Source organism: Condylura cristata, unplaced genomic scaffold (assembly GCF_000260355.1).
Source record: "Condylura cristata isolate star-nosed mole 26May11 unplaced genomic scaffold, ConCri1.0 scaffold00001, whole genome shotgun sequence".
Taxonomy (NCBI): Eukaryota; Metazoa; Chordata; class Mammalia; order Eulipotyphla; family Talpidae; genus Condylura; species Condylura cristata.
Genome location: NW_004567102.1, coordinates 79,536,711 through 79,552,579, shown reverse-complemented (window position 1 = coordinate 79,552,579; position 15,869 = coordinate 79,536,711). Strand labels below are relative to the sequence as shown.

Below are 15,869 nucleotides of genomic sequence, written 5' to 3'. Positions count from 1 at the left end.
GCACAGGGCCTGCTGCACAGCTGAGACGTCCTTTGAGGGGGGAGCAGAACAGGCCGACTGACAAAATACACTGCTGAGGGGAGCAGCGGGCGGGTCAGGAGAGGTCTGCCGTGCCATGTGGGTCACCCCAAGGACCGGCGGGGATTGAACTTGCACTGAAGTGACAGTGGCTCATTTGCAGTGCTGCGCTCTAGCCTGCTGCGACAGAGGGCCTAGCAGGAAACTGAAATGTTTGGCTGGTCAGGGCAATCTTGACTTTTTTGATGGTTAAAATTCTTGGCTGCATTCCATTCTTAAGGTACCCACGCTCCGTTGCCATTTAACTGAATTCCCTCAGGTACCTCTCTTGGTCAGGTTTGTATTCACACTCGTGCCTTCCTCTTAGTTTTGAGGTAAAAGAAAATAGTGAGGGGGAAGGATGATGTGTCCCAAGTCCTGTTTGAAGAGGTGGACTAAATCATGGATTTGAGAACACTGTCCAGTTTGGCCCCAAGACTGACTGTAAGATGCCACGCCAGACAAAGAGCACTGGATTCTGACTAGTGATTATCTCACCGTTTCCTGGAGGGAGAAGGCCGAGAGCCCACACGCAGAGCTGGAGTGTAACCCACTGGTGTAAGCCCAGCCCAGAGCACACTACGAAGCTCTCCTCTGCCCCACTTCACGGACCTACCCATTAAGTATCTCCACCTGGCTCCCTTCAGGAAGCCCGGCTCTATTCTCCTGTCCAGCATTGGTTCTCACATGCATGAGTCTCTAATAAAGCCTTGTTTGGTTCGAGTACTCTCTGGGGAATTCTTTCCCTAAAGTACAAAAGACCCACTCTTTGGGTCTGAGCTGAGGCCTCCCGGCTGTCTTGCTTCCTCCCAGGACTTCCTCTTCCGGTCCCATTTTCTCCTCAGGAAAACCCAGTGGCTCTATTAACGTTCACCGCATTTTACTGCTGCTTCATCTTTCACAGGAGAAAAGCTTTTACATAGTTCCCTGAAGGCCAGGAAAATAAGAATTGTTCCCTACAGTCTCAGGGGCACAAACACAAGATGGAGGGTCCGTTAGAAATCTGTATTAATTCAACAAAGTAGGGTGCAGGGAGGATGGAATGAAGTGGAAAGGAATGGAATGGGACAGAGCAGAATGGGGTGGAGTGGAGTGAAGCGAAGGCAGGGCCCTGCCTTAGTTGTGTTACGAGACAGCGAGGAAACGTGCAGGTAAGTACAGTGAGGGTCAACTGTAGACTCAGAGCCTTCTGCAGAAATGTCCTCTCAAAGCATCCTTACAAGGTAGAACTAGGCAGGAATTGTCCCTGCAAAAACAGGGATTATTCCTACCCCGAAGGTTAAATGGGTTGTCCAGCCCCACGGTCAAAGGGGAGGGCTCCACTCAAACATTTGTTTATTGCAGAGGTGGTACCTTGAAAAAGATGCTCTTCCATTTTTTTCTTTCAAGATAAAAATCAGTCAAGGTGAGACTCTTGGAAACATATTTGAAGCATCATGTAAATATGGCGATGCTGTATCAAACAGGCCATGATAAAACAGTTACCATGCTTGCCCAGTTCTGCTCATTCAAGGAGGACACTGGCTTTGGCTTACCTTGGCTCTAGACTGGCCTGAGTTAACAATTAAAGTTGTCACCTGGCCTTTTGTTTCAGTTTTTAAGATTTGACCCCTTTCAATTAAGAGTTAAATGGAGGAGGTTTGAGGACATCGGGCTGACACAGAAGGAATCTTGGGAGCTAAACAAGGGTCACAGGGGCAGTCTGTTCTCTACAAGTCATAAAACGCGTGCCTGAAATAGCTAACAAGTCCTCATTATCTAATTATGTCTAATTACACATTCTGGGCCTATTGGAAGTGAGAGGCTGGGTGTAAACTCCAGACACTCCAGTAACAAACCACTGTAGAAATGTGGTTAGAAACACACTCAAGCTCTCAATTCTGTGGCCTTGAGCCACTGAGGATAATTTGCAGGTGTCTTTCCCACTGTCCCAGAAACTCTGCTTGTCAGGCTGGCTGGGAAACTCAGAGGGAGCTTGCTTTCAGAGATGAGGCAGCAATTCCTCCCTCAACAACTTGCTGAGCAGAATCTTATCTCTTCACACGTCACATGCACAGGGCCTGCTGCACAGCTGAGACGTCCTTTGGAGGCAGGAAACCTTCCCCCTCCCCCCTTAAGTTGTCAATGTGCCTGCCCAGTACAAGCTCTGGTGCAGCTCATGCTCAAGGTCTGCCTGGAGGCTGGGCTTTGGGGGGCCAAGAGGTTAGTACCAGCAAGCAGGAGCTCTGTGAGGCGCTATCATCCCTAGGGGATTAACTGGAGGGTGTAAGGCAGAGGATTTGTTGCAGGGCACCCAATGTGAACTGGGTTGCCTGTCTGTGGGTCCTCACCCATGCGCTTAAAATTCAATTGTACTGCAGGTAACATGAAAAGGGTCAGTAACGGGTTTATTTACAAAGGGGAAGAGAAAAAGGAACAACCCAGGAAAAGAGAGAGAAAGAGAGAGAAAGAGATACAAGTTAACTTGAACATTCTACCAGCTTCACTGACTTGGAACTTCACTACACTGATAGCTCATCAAGAGCCAAATGACCAGCCACCAGCCACTCACTCCAGACAGCCACGAGGACCAGAGAGAGTGCGTGTCTCACATGGCTCCCTTATATCTCCCCGGAAGTCCCAGAATGCCTGCTTAGCTCTGCCCTTGGGTCCTCACAGTTCTCTCTGTGGTGTTGCTGGGAGCTGTAGTTTCAATAACTGGAGTAGGGATTGGAGTCCAGAAAACCTGCAGCATTCCTTTGGGACCTCCTTTCCCCCTAACAGACTGATAAGGGGGCCCAGGGTCTGGAGCCCAAAGGAGTTTTATCCTGGTACCCCGGCATCTGTCAGTGTCACCCACTGTGACTGTCAGCAGCTCTGCCCTTTTTGAGCCCCTCTGATGAACTTCAGGGGAGTCACAGGGCCTCCTCCCTCCTGGAGGAGCCACAGGCCAGCCTGATCTGAGAAGCAGCTGACAGTAAAGCCCAAGGGAGCCTCTGGGAATGGCCATTGAGAAGAGACCGCCCAGAGCTGGAAATCAACAACTACCAGGCCCATGGTTTACATATCTACATCTGAAGAGCTGCATTATTATCAGAAGGGCCCGGCAGCCGAAGAAGGAACAGGCTTCTAAGCCACCACCGCCAACATCAAACACACCAGGCTGAGAATAACTACAGGGACTGTTGTATGTAAAAGTGGGCAGAGAGGCTAATCCTAACATTTTGGTCCCATAAAACCCACATCTCTCCATCACTAAGTTATTCCCATAGTCATGTGCAGGTTCAAAGTGGATAAAATTGGGCAGTAAAATATTCTTGTTGAAAATACCCACCTCGGGTTGTTTAATTTATTTGCTTCAATACAAAATCTGATTTTCTTTCTTTTCTTTTTTTTCCTAGAGAACTGTCAGGTCAAATGGCTTCTCATTAAAAAACAATTTCACATTTTCACAAGATTTAAGATTAGCATTCTAGGAAGAAATGAAGCTTCTGTCGAAATATTTCAAATTTTGATCCCTCTCTAGCAAAAATAAATGGATTAAAAATGTCTTTTCAAGAGCAATTAGCCTACCTTGGAAATGAAGGCAGATTTGAAAGTAATCACTCATTAGATGGAATCTAAGTACTAAAAAGAAATGAAAGAACCATTAAGTGGGAAAATATCTTACCTTGAGAAGTTGAGGAAATGAACGTGTCGAGTGAATAAATAGGGCTGTTCGGCAGTACTTATATTTTTAATCAGTTCCATCTATTAAAAAAAAAGCACAAAATTAGCATCACTAGAACTTAATGTACCAAGTCATATTAAGCTAAAGGTTATCTTCCCAGCTCCTTTATTCCTCACTTCTGGCCTTCTGGACCAGGGCCAAATGGCTGTGTTTTCTGCCACAGCTTCCTACTGAGTGAGACAATGCATCCCCTGTGCAGCCCTGTATATAACTGAGTTGGCGTGACCATGAACACAGGGACAGACGAAGTCATGGTCACTGAGCCGGCTGTGCGGAGATGCAGGTGAGACAATGCCTTTTGTCCCTCCATCAAAGTCCCAGGAAGGTAGAAGCTCATCCTCATTTTCTATTTGTTTAATGATACTACGGGGATACAAAGACATGTTTGAAACTAGTTCACAGAATTTTAAGCTAGTTCATAGAGTCTCACAGAAAGTATTTCATGGAAATTAAACATCGTCCCCCATAATTTTTCTCTTTTTTAAAAATGGACAAAGCAACTATTTCTAAGCAAATATGCTCCCCCTCCTCCAAAAAACTGTCTGGCTTCTTGGTGGGTGGCCATTTGAATGATTTATTTGCAGTTATCAGCGAGGCAAAAAACATCTCTATTTGTATAAATGAGCATTTATGGTTCTTCTGGAACATGTCACGTTACAGAGACTGCTTAGTAAATGTTAAAAATTCCAAACATTCTTATAATTCCCTGACTTCCTGAATACCACTTCCTTAGATTTTCTAATTGGCCCCCTCCAAACAGACATGGCGGAAGTTTTCAGAAGTGCATTGAAAACGGTCACTTTGAATGGACGTCTCCTAGTTTCAGAAACAGCTCAAGTTGAAAACTGCAAACCGAAATGGTCACTGCCCTGTTCACCTGGGTCACAACAACGACAATAACATCAGAGTCAGTTTGTCTCGAACCCACAGGAAACCTGTTCTGCTCTGCTCCTGTGTGCTCAGCCTAGGCTGATCTCACAGAAATGCTCGTTTAGTACTGATGGGAGGCATTAACTCCAACTTCCATCTGCTCACTAGGCTGGTATCCTGGGATCTAGCATTTAAACTCTTTAATCAGCTATGTGTGCCCATCGTGATGTCTGAAGGACTGAAACGAAACTTTAAAAGGAAATGACTCGCAGTCACGGCCCCATGCTTCGCAGGTTGTGGTGTACTGGGCAGACAATGCTTAGCTGTCTGCAAGCTTAAGCATGAAAAGAAACAATCCAGCTTCTTCATTGACCGCTTAGCCTCCATCTTCCCGGCCTCCACGCTTATTTTTCTTGTAATACAAATCACTGCTAGGTCACATTATTTTTGCTGGCTCTACTAACAGAATTGCAATTTTGAAGCACAGAGCTGTCCTACTCTCGAAGGATGTCTGTTTAGAAAATAACTCCACGGTGTGTCTGATTAATCAAAAACCATTTAGTGGTTCGATGTCTGCTTGACTTTTATTCAGATTTCTCTGCACATATGAGAGTAATATGAGAAAGTTCCTACTACAAGTAGACTGGAAAAGCAGGTCAGAAGGAAAGTGTTTCTTTCATATATTCAACATGATAGCACATTCGCTAAACACATGCCAGTGTGTTAAATTTAATGGAAAAACAGTAGCGGTTAGATTTTGAGAACAGTGTCATAATAATCATAAAGCTGTCTATTTCACAAGGAAAAATGGATTAACAGTGACAAGGCCTAACTCTTTCTAGATGGATCGTTAAACATAGCATAAAAATACTAAGGTTCGGGCCCTCCCTGGTGGCGCAGCGGGTTAAAGCACAGCACTGAGAATCTGAAGCCACTTCCGCATGAGTTCGATTCCCGCCTGCCGCCTGCCCCGGAGGAGACCACATGGCGAGCCAGACCTCTCCTGACCCGCCCGCTGCTCCCCTCAGCAGTGTACTTCGTCGATCTGCCTGTTCTGCTCCCCACTCTGTCTCTGGTGAAGCCTCTCACCGTCCCTGAGCCTCTGGCCTGTACCCCAGTTCTGTATGAATAAATAAATAAATCTTTAAAAAAAAAAAAAAATACTAAGGTTCATGTTTATTGCATTACTAACGTGACGTCAGTACATTCAGCTCTCCTACACTCTGTCACTCTGTTCCACATGGCACAGCCACTTAAGAAGAGCCACAAGCATGGGGGGAAGAAATTATGTTCACAGTGTCGCTGACCATCATCACAAACATGAGGTGTCCCCCACTTCTAGGGACAAGCAGCAGTCTGCAGAAGCGCTGTGGGCTGCCACTGCTTTCCCTCTCCTGGTGCTCTCAGACCACCAGCAGCCTGTGTTTCATCGTCATGGGTGACACTGACATCACCTAAATTAATCGGACAGCACCTCTCCTTTCCCTGGCCCCTGCAGGCTCACTGCTAGCCTCGATTCTGATTCACTGCACACATCCACTCGCATTGGCTCATTCGTTCAGCATGTTCTGAGCACTTACTAGGCACTCGAGTTCAAACATGAGTAAACTCGGTGGGAAAATATGTCTTAATGGTGTTTCCAAACCCACCATTGCCAAACCTACTCTTGATTATCATTACCCCTTATCTAGTCTGGCCATACCTATGCTCAGGTTCAAGCTCCTTCTGGAAAGTTCTCTTCTCTTGGCATAGTAAAATCCTAACCCCACTTTTCATCTAACTAAAGTGCCCAACAATGATCAAGGTTCCAAGTAGCCATCCCGGATCTCTCCTTTCACTCAACATGCATTGATCTCCACCTCAGTTTTGGGCAAAGCACTGCTTGGGACTGTGCCTAGGGAGAGAAATTTCTGCTTTTTGCTCGCAAAAGCTCAGTTTTATGGGTGCATAGAACAAAAAGCAGATGCCCACCTGGGGAAGAAAGCACAAAGGTGAGGCTTCTGTCCCTGCCTGCAGATGGAACAGTGATGTTTTCCCACAGAAGAAATCCCAAGAGTTTACAAGGACCCGTAGGAGTTAGCCAGTAAGTAAGTGACCATGGCCTTGCAGACAATACGAATACAGATACAAAGGACAAAACAAAACAACGTGGATATTAAAACTGCCAAGAGCTCCATGGGTAAGGGCGAAACATGGCAACAGCAAGACTGTAGATGAAGCTAGAGAGGAAGGAGGAACAGGGAGTGAGTATATATGCATGTATTTTTTCTTTTTTTCAGATCTAAGGGCAGGATGGAAAATGAAAACGAAAGATGAAGCTAAGTTGACCTGAATATCAGCAGGAAATAATGAGGGTATGAAGTGTTTCTGGGAGAACAGGCAGCAACTAGAAACTTGTTAGAAATGCGCATTCTCAGGCCTGCCTCTAGATCTGCTGAAGTGGAAGAAACTGTGGGGGGGGGGATTTGGGGGTGGGGAGCATCAATGGGCCTGTGGTTGCTTTAATTTTCCCCTTCTAGCAAGCTTATCTATTTGTGGGATCACGAATGTTCATACATTTCATCTCTACATATCATATAGTACACATATCATATAGTATGCCTGTACACATGCATGCTTCATTTGTGCATAGAGACACATAGAGGAATCTGTGTTTTAACAAACCCTCCAGGAGATTCTAAGGCTGGAGAGTGACTGACTCACTGAACAAAGTCAACGGCAGTAGACCAGGAGAGAGTTGGGCATGGTAAGGAAGGAGAGTCTGTGTGGCCCGGAGGCCAGCTGGCAGCAGACGGGAAGGAGACGGAGTGGTGAAGGCAGCGACCTCCTGAGTTCTGGTTCTGGTTTGCATCTCAGCCCACGATGGTGGCCTTTCCCAGAGACGTGGAGGGGGAGGGCTACAGAAGTGGGGCACAAGGGAATGTATTTTCACATCTTTGGCACATGTATTTGCAAATACTGTTGCTTCTTTTACTTCCTATAGCACGTTGAGACTTTTCCAGGATGCCCATCTATAAAACTGCACTTGTGCGTTAGTTTTCAGTCAGACTGAGCTCCCTGAGAGCAGGAGCCACACTTGATTTAAGTCCAGAACATCAAGCCCAAGCACTTGTGTTGAACAGAAAACCCCTTTAGAAGACTTTTTGGAGTCAAGAAGTGGACCGTTCACTAAGTCAGAGTCACAGTCAGCAATGACTGTATCTCACGGGGACAGGCACAGTCACCATCCTGGGGCCCGGGAACTGACAGTCTTTCCATTACAACATCTAGGACCTAACGGCACCAAGCAAACTATCATTCCCAGTGTGCCTCGAACTCCGTGCTGTACCTAGAGTGCTTTAAGCACCTGCTGTCACATCAGCTCAGGCAACTCGGTCAGTTGTCTCCTTGATAGGGGAGAAATGGGGGCTTTGCAGCTTGCTTATTGTCTCACCACAAGGAGGAGCAGGAAGAGCCAGAGCCAAGATCCAACTCCAATCTGTCTGACACCCAGAATCCCATTTTTCTTCACCAAACTGCCACCCCCATCATGGCATCCGCTACCCTCCCACCCCCCACCACCTTACCCAACCTTGCCGCCTACCATCTGATCTGTATATTGCCTCTTCAATGGGAGGAAGGGTCTCCAAGGTGATTCTGGAGAACAAACAGGGCTTATAAGGATATACCTTTTCCACCTTTCATGTGATGTGTTCTAAAGAACTGGCAGAAAGTTAGAACCATTGGGAAAATGTTAAAAGAATGAAAAATGAAAGCATTAAAGAATGTGAGAGAATGCTGTTCAAATTGTCAGTGGAAACACCACATATTGTGACGAGAATGGGAATGTGTTAGAAGAAGGTGACTGTGTCCTGGAAGCTAGCTAAGGGAAGTGGTCGCATCACAGTGCATCTGAGCTAGAATAGAGGTTTCTTTTTCTTTTTTTAAAGAAGTATCAAACAGAAGTTAAAAAGAAAATACCAGACCTTTTTTTTTTTTTTTTTATCTTTGGCTTTTAATCTGTCTGGGATGACAGAGCAGAAAGCACAGCTAGTTAGTGGGGACCGGGCTCCTGACTTGTCCCTATCAGCGGTCCTGGCATTGACCCCACTCTGCTCTCAATCCCTGTGTTACTCATGACCGGGCTCTATAATTTTTTAAAACATCTTAAGTAAGAGAGAAGACATGTTTTTTAACATATCAAAGCCGAACAGAAGTAGCTCAGAGTGGCTCTCTGGCCCTATATCCTCAGAGGCCAGAAGCAGCTGTAGACTGGGGAACCTATCCTGCTTCCCTGAGCTGGGCCGAGTTTGAGGAGGAAGGCTGGTCTTCTCCCGCAGCTGAGAGCTGCGTAGTCAGTACAGCGCAGGCCCGCAGTGAAGGAGTAGCCCGCCAGGGGGCGCTAAGACCCGCTCAAGGCAAAGAGCGTGGGCCTCAAGGGTAGAGAAAATCAATCTTGGGGCTGCAACTGGAAGAATTAATTTACTAGGCTTTGTCGCTCCTTCCTCTTTTCTTTCTCTCCTTTTTACCAGGTTTCCATTAGTGGACTCAGTTTTTGTCTATAGGATTCCAAGACAAGGTCTATTTGTAGGGTTGGATGAACTCAGCCCTGTGGCCTGGAGTTGGATCTGCAGTTTGATTGCAGGGGCCTGCGGCAGGATCCCTGCGCCTCCTAAAATAAATCCAGGGAGCCCTCAGGAACACTGTACACTTCTCTACAATGTCTGAAGCAAAGAGATGGCTCCTGGGGTAATGAGCCAACTTTCAGCAGACACCACTTGTAAGACTTATGGGAAAACAAGATGTCTTTGGTGGTCTGAGGGATTCTGAGTTGAAATAGGATTTGTTCTTGCTTAGTGGAAGATCTACTTTAATGATAAGAGAAGTGTCTATCACCAAGGCATTTCATGTAATGATTCTTCTTTAGAATTGTGCTTGAGGATCCCGAGAAGATTGTTTTCACTGAAAGATACAAACACCAACGCTCACTGCCTCATAGAGTTACTTGGAACTTCTAGGGGGACAGCATGGAGACAGGAAGTTTCGAACAAGGTAAAGAACACTGCTAGTTTTGAGCCTGAAGAAAGAACGATCCAGTGTGCATGGACACAGGACTTGTCTCCTCCAACCTCTGAGTAGTCTTCATGGTTCTGACCACTTGGGGAGATACAGGCAGCGAGGAGGTGAGCTTGACAGTGCATAGCAGCCCTTACTGAGGTGGCTGGCAGAGGTTACTACACTGCTCTGGCGTCTGCCAAAGTGGAAATCAGGTACAAATGAGACCCACACACATAAGAGTCGCCGTGTCAAGGTTAAAACCAGTTAGATGGATTTGTTGTTGTTGGGTTTTTTTTTCTTTTATATAGACAGAATGCTGAGTCTTTAACATATGTATAACCATTGTGAATCCCCTAGATGAAGACCATCAATCAGGCAATACGCCCCAAATTTATGGTCTCTGCTGCTTCTTTTCTCATTGTTGTAGGGGACTAGGATTCGCAGGAATGTGCTTGGGGAAATGCTGATGTGATGGTTCTGTTACAGGGCAACCCAACATGAACTGGGCTGCCTGTCTGTGCGTCCTCACTTGCACGCTTAAAATTCAGCTGTATTCCAGGCACACACAAAAAGGTCAATAATGAGTTATTACAAAAGGGAGAGAAAAAGGAACAACCCAGGGAAAGAGAGAGAAAGAGAGGGATACAAGTTAACTAGAGCATCCTACCAGTTCCGCTGACTTGGAACCCCAATAACACACTGAAAACTCATCAAGAGCCTAACGACCAGCCACCAGTCAGAGAGAGAGTGTGGCAAACATGGCTCCCTTATATCCCCCCAAAAGTCCCAGAATGCCTGCTTAGCTCTGCCCTTGGGTCTTCGCATTTCTCTCTTTGGTATTGCTGGGAGTTGTAGTTTACTGGAGAAGGGAGTGGAGTCCAGAAAACTGGAGTAGGGGGTGGAGCCCACAAAACTCTGCAGGGTTCCTTCAGGATCCTTTCCCCCTAACAATTCTACAAGAATTGAACGCTGGGCTCTCTCTGGTGGCACAGCGGGTTGAAGCACACCACTGGGAAGCTGGAACTACTTCCGCATGAGTTCGATTCCCGCCTGCCCTGGAGGTGGCCACATGGCGCGACAGACAGATCTCTCCTGACCCGCCCGCTGCTCCCCTCAGCAGTGTACACTGTCGATCTGCCTGTTCTGCTCCCCACTCTGTCTCTGGTGAGTCCTCTCACCGTCCCCGCACCTCTGTACCCCAGTTCTGTATTAACAAATAAATAAATATTTAAAAAAAAAAAAAAAAGAATTGAACACTCTTTCCGTGGGACCGAGGATGGCTTCATTAACAAAGAATGGACAGGACTCCACCCCGAACTCCCGGAAAGGGCCATGTCAGCTCTGCATCTCCCAGGCCCAGCTGGAGATGCCACTGTGCAGTCAGAGCTGGTCACTTCTTCTTTAGAACAGCTGCTGGACTCATGGGCCTGGGTTCAAGTCCAGAAGACACAGAGAGTCATCTAGTCCAGGCCTACTGTCTGGTTGTCTTTGTTTTCTCATCCATACGTAGGGAATCAGAACCACTCAACAGGATAGTTTTAGGTCGAAAAGAGTTAAATGAAATAATGCAGTAAACAACAAGCAGGCAGTAGGTGCTGTTTCAATGGCTAACCCTCTGAAGCTTCACCATAAATAGAAATAGTAAAAGTATTTGCCTTCTCTTTTTGACTCACTGCCAGTGATTTTTCTCCAACAACTTGGAATTCTTGTGTCTGTGACCCTTGTTAGGCTTAGAGTGAAGTTCTGAAAGACAGCCACAGAACACTGACCAAACAAAGAGCATTAACAAAGGTCCTCCACCAGGTTGCGTGGAAAGAGTCTTCTATGTTCAAATGGTGTACACTCATTCTCCAAGTGACTATCTAAGCTGCCTACTGAGCTGAAATCTGGCTTTAGATCCTATAACTGAAAGGATATCATCACGGGTTCCCACTCTATGCACCCAAAGCTGCAACATTTGGCCAGCAGCAGATGTTTGTGCTCTTCTGTTGAGGCAGAGTTTTTAAAATACAAACTTCAAAGGTATTTCTATTTCTATCAGGGCAGATGTAATGGATTTTTATAGGCATTGTAACATTTGGTGTCTTCATACTCCCTTTCTTTTTCAATAATCCTTCAATTTTATTCCATTAAAAAGGTTTTTAAAGTTACTGTTGTGAGAGTCTGTGTGTGTGTATCTGTGTATCCATGTGTGTATCTGTGTCTGTGTGTGCCTCTGTGTAACTCTGTGTGTGTAACTTTGTGTGTGCATCTGTGAGTGTGTCATGTGTGTATTTCTGTGTATGCCTGTGTGTCCGTGTGGATATCCACGGTGTTCGTCATGTGTATCTCTGTGTATCTGTGTGTCCATGGGTGTGTCTGTGTGTATAGCTGTTTGTCTGTGTGGGTGTCATGTGTTTATCTCTGTGTGTGCATCTGTGAGTCCATGTGTATATATCGCTGTGACTTGTGTGTATCTTGGTATATCTGTGTTCATGCGTGTGTCTGTGTGTGTATCTGTGTTTCTGTGTGTGACCAGCTCCTCAGGGGGAAGACTGCGTGTGTGAGTTTGAGTCTGCCCCAGACAGGTATTCCGTATTTGTGTATGAATGAAATAGTATAGATAATTCCAGTCTTACAAGTGGACACTATTGCAAAGTTCATCTGTAAGTCAGTAGTTGGGAACTTGGAACATATTTTCTCATAAAGCAATAATTCTGCCTGGTGGCCAGAGCTCTGGCCAGCCCACAGAGCCTGCTGAACTCATCCTGCACCTGAAACAGGACTGCTGTTAACTCCAAAGAACAATGTTTCCATGGAAACACATTTTCAGAGCTCTACTGTTTAAGGTTGAGAATCAATGGATAGAACTTTTAAGTCATTTCCTAAGTTGCTTTTTCCCTTCAATAAATTACCAAGAAGAGAAGCTATTCATACCATGAATTACTTCTGGAATGTATTAGGTTAAAATAATATTTTTTTCTCCACTTGTTTTATGCACTTGGAGAATTTAGTAAAAGGGAGACACATGACAAGGAAAAGAGTTCTTTTAAACATTCTTGAACTCTTCAAATTTGCTTTCTTCCCTGTTCTGGCTCTTTGCAAGCCACAGCTGGTCAGCAACTGTCACTGGCTTTAAGTTTGTTTTTATATCAAAAATGTATGTTTGGCTTTTTTTTTTTAATTTTATATTTTCCTTTCCCTTAAGTTTTAAAAACTTGCCCTATAATTTAAAAGGAATCTAAAATAAGTAAGTAGTGAAACATACTCTTGATCACACTGACCACAGGAATCAGAAATGCCTCAAGTATACGTATATACACAGATTATGCTAGAAGTTGTATAAATATAATGCAGAATCATAGGGCTGGAAGGAAACTTAGCAGATTGTCTATTCCCTGGCTCCCAGACAAGCCAATCATTCCAAACAGATGAGCACTAACCCCTATTTTAGAGAAGGATGACTGGGTCTTTAACCCTTTCCAGGCGGAACACTTTCTTCGAAGGCATTCCTGAACACCTCAGTGTCTGACACTTGAGCTGCCTGGCTCTCTCTGGGTTATTCATGCTCGTCTCAGCAGCAGGAACTACACTTGATTTAATGTATTTAATGAGGCATCTGAGATCTGGGCAAAGTTTCTACACAGAGGAAAGCAAACCCGGAGACAGGCTCAAAGGAAAATCAAATTCAGTAATTATAATAAACGTAAAATAACAAGTTTATTTATGGTCACTTTCTTTCAGAAGTAAACAAGGCAGAGTTAGCTTTATCACATTAATCCAATAAGATAAGGAAATGACAGAGTATCTACCCCTGTTAAAGTTATTTCTAACAGGTGATACTCTGAAATGTCACCCAGTATAATTATTTTATTGAGAGCCTTCTACAGAACCTCCAAGAGATGATCTCAGAATACTTTTTTATCGATTGGTAGTGGACACTTAAACTTGGTCCACAGACTTTTGAGGGAGCCTCACAGGAATTTGCTCTCCATACTGTGGACGGCATGAAACAAGTATCTTTATAGCAAGTGCTCGTGGCTAGTCACGTTCTTAAAACAGCCCATTTGCTCCCAGAAAAAAGAAAAAGATGGGCTGTTGGAAATCCCCTTTTGTTTTTGAGGTTTTTCAGTGCCTCAGAGATGAGGTCTATGTTACAAAGAAGTGGACACGGATGGAAATTTCCACAATTACTGTCTCAATCACAGAGTAAACCACTTGTGGTTTTTTTAATTCCCCAAACCTAGGTACTCATTGGGTGGCGTGATGGTTCATTTTCCATGTCAACTCGATCGACACTGGATGCCCAGATGAAACATTTTTTCTGGGTGTGTGGAGGGTGTTTCAGAATGAGGTCAGCATTTGAATGAGTGGGTGCAGTAAAGCGGCTTCCTCCCCATTGAGGGTGGACATCACCAATCCACCCAATCACCTCCCGGCCTGAATGGAATAAATGGAAGAGGAAGGAAGAATTCTCCTCTTTGTTTCCTGCATCAATGATTGTATGAGGACACCTCATCTTATCTCCCCCTGCTCTATTCTAGGGTTTGCATCATCAGCTCATATAGATCTCAAGCTTCAGGCTTAGACCAAGTTACAGCACCTGCTTTCCCGAATCACCAGCTTGCAAACAGCAGCTCATGGGACTTCACAACTTCCATTATCATGCCGGCAATTCCTCATAATAAATCAGCCTCCCTTGATCTGTCTGTCTCTCTATCATCTATGATCCAGTCATTCATCCATCCATTTCTCTCTCTCTCTCCAGACACGCACCCACCCACCCCCATACATGTATGTTTGCACACACATATACAACATGTGTGCACATGGGCACATACTTACATCTCCATCCTACTGGTTCTGTTCTCTGGAGAAAACTGACTTAGATGCATGATTATTCATCCCTCCTCAGTAGCTAATGAGATGGATGCAATTTGGGGGACCAAGTTAACAAAGGTCTGTAAAATAATGCTGAGAACACTAGACCTAAACTTTCTACATTAGCAAAGCAGCTCAGTGGTGAGTGTGGACCCCATCTCTGTGTTAGCTTATGAAGTAGAATCCACCTTTGTATTTTCCTGGCAGGCGATGTCCCTTCTCTGCTGTAGCTCGCCACTCCTGTGGCCAGTTATATTAGGGCAGAATTGTTCCTGTGAAATGGAATCTGTTGCCACCACGGAATATGCCAAATATGCTTGCTTTGGAAGTCCAAGAGGCCCTGAGCTGACCACAGCAGGAAGTGAGTACCCTGTCAACCAATCACATCCCTGGCTCAAAGAGGGCTTTCTCTTTATTCTACCCACAGAGACTTAGCAAACTTGCTTGAACATGCAGAGGAAAACCATTAAAATTAAATTTTCTTACTTGTACTGTCAGGATAACAGCATTATCTATAATTCAGGGGTGTAACGATCTGAGATCTATGGTTGCTAATTTAGATAACAGATAGTGACAGTGTACACTGACCTTCATCTGTCTTCATAAAAGTAGCCCTGTGGGAAACTTCCCTCCAGAAACCTTAAGTTTCCTTCCACTCTGGCAAAAATACAGTATGAAATGGCAGCTCTGGTATTTATTCATGAGGAGTTTGAAAGAAGTTCTGTAAGGCATCCATTCATTACACAATTGAGTTGAAGCAATTCATAGACAAAGACAACTTACTTGTTCGTTTTTAGTAAGCCTGGTTTTGTTGTGAATGTCTGATGTGACTAAGTTGAATCCGTGCTTCTCCGACAAGATTCTCAGAAGCAAGACCACAGTGCGGCTCCCACACTTGCCTACTCTGTTGTACACCACCTGGCTCGGGAAAGGCAGCACCTGGGGAAGAGGGAGAGCAAAGGTGAGGCTTTGGTTCAGGTATTATCCTCGCGTCCCTCGGTCTTGGAACAATAAATGTTCGATTCATCTAGATAGGCAGGATCCGTCTTAAGTTAGTGAGAGAACAGAAGGGATGAACTCAGATTTGTCTTCAGAATAACTTCAGAGAAAAACATCACTATCCACCCTGAGACAGAAAACTGCTAACATTTCACACCATCTGTAAGATCAGTTATAATACTTGCTTTGTTTCTTCTTGGGAAACAACGTTTACAAATTTATAATTTATAAATATGAACTTTGATGAGAATACTCTTTCACAAGCTATGTTATGTTTTATTAGGACAACTTAATTGATAGCATTATCAAGTGAACATATAATAATGTTAAAATTGAG

The 15,869-nt window shown here is 44.8% G+C and overlaps 1 protein-coding gene across 1 annotated transcript in view; it reads right to left on the bottom strand.

Moving 5' to 3' along the window:
* The window catches only part of UST (uronyl-2-sulfotransferase), a 172,934-nt gene that overhangs the window by 102,416 nt on the left and 54,649 nt on the right, over positions 1–15,869 (bottom strand). The window contains exons 3-4 of the mRNA XM_012735049.1: positions 15,317–15,472; positions 3,707–3,786 (exon numbers count right to left, since the gene is read on the bottom strand). Of these exons, the coding sequence (XP_012590503.1) occupies positions 3,707–3,786; positions 15,317–15,472 (236 nt within the window). The remainder of the gene's footprint in view (positions 1–3,706; positions 3,787–15,316; positions 15,473–15,869) is intronic.